The sequence below is a fragment of the Lactuca sativa genome, chromosome 6, assembly GCF_002870075.4.
Source record: "Lactuca sativa cultivar Salinas chromosome 6, Lsat_Salinas_v11, whole genome shotgun sequence".
In the NCBI taxonomy this organism is placed as follows: Eukaryota; Viridiplantae; Streptophyta; class Magnoliopsida; order Asterales; family Asteraceae; genus Lactuca; species Lactuca sativa.
This window is the reverse complement of record NC_056628.2, coordinates 63,629,759-63,633,353: the sequence shown is the minus strand read 5'-3', so window position 1 is coordinate 63,633,353 and position 3,595 is coordinate 63,629,759. Positions and strand designations below refer to the sequence as shown.

Below are 3,595 nucleotides of genomic sequence, written 5' to 3'. Positions count from 1 at the left end.
AATAATTTTGCCACATGTCATCTTCTAATACACTCTTGCCACATGTCATTATGTAAGATATTTAAATTACTTAAATTCCACATGTCATTGTGTGGATTTTTATTTTTTTATTAATAAAAAATTATAATTCCATTAATTAATACTTCTATTATTATATATGTAAAGTATTCATTGTATTAAATATGTAAATCAATACTATAATTATTAAAAATATTTTATTTCCGTAATTTTCATTTATTTTCAAATTCAAATAAATTTATTGTTTAATCATTTATAACATTTTGTTTTAATCAACCCGTATAATATACGGGTTACACAACTAGTATATTTTAAAAAAGAATTCGCAAACACCCCAATACTATTGCTTGTCCAATTAACCATCCTAATCAATGATTTATTTTGACGAAAATGACCTAAAATCCGCATATTTTTATTCTCTAATTTTGGGATTAATTTTGACATTGAATTTGAATAAATAGTAAACGACAGATGTGACTCCACATAAACAATGACTCGTCTTTGGGCTTAAATTTACATGCACATGCAACTGTTCCACACTTCCACCTTAATTCAAATACACGAACATGTTGTCTATAAAAAGATGTCCACATGGTGAAAGGGGTAGAGTGCAGAAAATAGTGCAAAACCGTTTGATCAAAATGAGAGAAACTATATACGATATGGGAAAGCTAAAAACTCAAAGTCTTGCCAACAAAAACAATGGCATGTTGAAGCTTAAAGTGGTGGTAGAGAAGCTGCAAAAGAGACTTTCGGAAGCCAAGAAATGGGCTCCAAGAAACACGAACCTCGGAACAGTGCCTGTGAAAAAAGGACATTTTGCTGTGATTGCAGTAGATGACTATGAAGAAAAGAAATTCGTTGTACCTTTAGCACATCTTGAGCGCCCATCGTTCCAAAAGTTGTTGGAGAGAGCAGCCGAGGAGTATGGGTTCAACCACGAGGGTGCACTTATGGTGCCGTGTAGACCAAGTGAGTTCGAGTGGATTTTGGATGGATCAGGAGATGATGTTGGCCGGAGTTCGAGTAAAGCGATGGTGGAAAGTTGTTAGGACCAGAGTAGGTTTTAATTGGGTTGCATAAAATATTGATGAAAGACACCCATTGTTTTTTTTTCCTTCTTCCAATTTTGGGAATCCAATGATCAATGTCCAGTTCTTTTGAAACAAAGTTTAAAGGATCGTTCGGTGGTCTAATTGATATGTTTTGTATGACAAATAAGTTTCTTTATGTAAGAACGTTTTGCTCAAAACTCAATTTAGTGATCGTATTCTGAGGCCGACGATGAAAGATTCATTGAGACCGCCGCCTATAGTTTAAACTCTAATCCCTAGCCATCCGACAAAACTACATGGGCACAAAAACGGCCTTTTTCAGGCAGATGTCACCGACAAAAATGTACCCGATAGTTGGTCTTTTAGCATATTTCTTTTAACATATAATAAATATGATAAATCTTTATCATTATTAATCTCATTAGAGATGTCATCCAAACCAATGATTTAAAGTAAATAGTTTATTTTAAATCATATTAATTTTAAAATTCACAAGCCACATTAGGCGATACGGTATCCTGTGAACCGCATAGTACGGTTTGTGAACCACACCCAGAAACACGTCTTGGGTGCGGTTTATCTCCATGTGGTGTCTTTGTAGTCTCACTACTTCTCTTATTGGTCAAGGCTCGAATTTTTTTATTTTTTCTTTTTTAAGTTTTTATAATATTTAATTAAATTATATGTATAAAAATATAAAAAATATATATTTAAATTTATTTTTTTTAATTTTGTAAAAAAATAAAATTTTAATATAAAATTTATTTTTGTAAAAAAAATTAAAAAAAATAAGCGCAAATAAAATATAACCATTTCTTGAAATTTAAAGAGTGAACGGAAAGTGAGAAAAATTGAATTGGAACAGAAAAAAAGTGAAAGGTGAAAAGAGGATATACACTTAGTACTTATGACAACCCAAGAGACTTTCTAATTGCAAGAGATCCAACTTTTTAGGGCACCTCGTCAATCATGATGAAATTCTGGTCGATCCATCCAAGATCGAGGCAACAATGCAGTGGGAGGTCCCATAGTCTCCATCTGATATTCAAAGTTTCCTTGGGTTAACAGGGTATTGATGGATTTTATAGATAACAAAAATCATGTTTTTGTTCGAAAAAATAAAACCCTAAGTTTGCATTCACCTAACGGATCTATGTTTTCACTATTGAATGAAATAATAAATTTAAATATCAAGAACCCTAATGTTACCCTAGTATTTTTGAAATTAATAAAAGGGTATAGAAAACATTCATTTTGATTATGCTAGTAGATAATCAAATTAAAATCCTTCTTGAAATTACTTGGAAGCTAACACCAGAAATCTCGTGCCTTTGATAGTTCATACCCAACCCTAGTATCAAGGAGGCTTAAAGAGAGAGGAGAGGGGAGCTCAAAATTTTAGCGTTTTGCTTATGATAAGGGATGGATAAATTTGTGAAGGCCGGGGAAGTCTTTATATAGCTGTAGAAAACTTGGGGCCAAAGCTAGGGATTTAGGGATCAGGTCTAGATTAATTGATATAATAGTCAATCTGCCTTATCTTCTTATCCAAGTACCCTTGGAAGAAATTCTAGGCTTACCCTATCCAATTTTCGTCCACCTCATTCCATGATATTCTAGAGCCTTCGTGCTTCAACTTTCAACAAATAGTGAAATAGTCCCCACACTTTTAATATTCCAGTTAATCCAAAATTAAATCTAATTAAAATTTTGAACAACCACAGACTATTCTAGTTGGTCTAGTGGAACACTAGCAGGCTTGCAACTTGTAGGTGTTGTGAACAATATTTTCACCCGGTGTACTCTAAAAACCCATTGACATGTATTGCGAGTGGACTCTTGAAAACATTACTGTCAATAAACGAGATAAACCCTTGCGACTACGGTAACTTAGTGCCTAAACCCTGGCGACTATGCAGACTTAGTGCCTAAACCCTAGTGACTATGGACTTAGTGCCTGTTGTATAAACCCTGGTGACGATGGACTTCATGCCTAATCCTTAGGAATGAATGAACAAGAAATAGCTGATTCTTAGGGTATATCCTTAAGATTAAAGAAGATAATGGGGATGGGTAATTGGGTTCATTGTTTGATGTTTAAACATAATAATTATATTATTGTGGGTTGAAAACCCTATGTACTCATCAGGTTTCCCAACCTGACCCGCTCAAGCTTGTTTGTATCACAGGTGTCGATACGAAGCCATATTACACTGAGAGATTAAAGAGATATAAATCATTAGTAATAATGAATGTAAGTCCTGTTTATGCTTATGTTTCTGTATTGATGATGAAATCCCAAATGTTTTAAAATGGATAAAAATACATTTCTTCGGGAATGCTTTGATAATTCATTTATCATGTTTTTCTGGGAATAAATTCCGCAACATTTTTATTACAAGAGATACTCTGATTTCTATTAAGCATAAACAAAATCGGTCTTTTCTGGCCATGAAATTGGGGATGTCACAGTTGGTATCAGAGCATTAGTTTAAGTGAACTAGGAATTTGTAGGATTTCTA

General features: G+C 33.4%; 1 protein-coding gene across 1 annotated transcript; it reads left to right on the top strand.

The window, feature by feature from the left end:
* Window positions 1–593: 593 nt before the first annotated feature.
* LOC111897798 (auxin-responsive protein SAUR24) lies at window positions 594–1,434 on the top strand. The gene has a single exon (XM_023893745.3). The coding sequence runs from the start codon at window positions 660–662 to the stop codon at window positions 1,068–1,070; it is 411 nt and encodes a 136-aa protein (XP_023749513.1). The 5' UTR covers window positions 594–659; the 3' UTR covers window positions 1,071–1,434.
* The last annotated feature ends 2,161 nt before the right edge of the window (window positions 1,435–3,595 follow it).

Coding starts and splice junctions, on each gene's coding strand:
- LOC111897798 (XM_023893745.3), top strand. CDS start 660: ATGAGAGAAACTATATACGATATGGGAAAGCTAAAAACTCAAAGTCTT.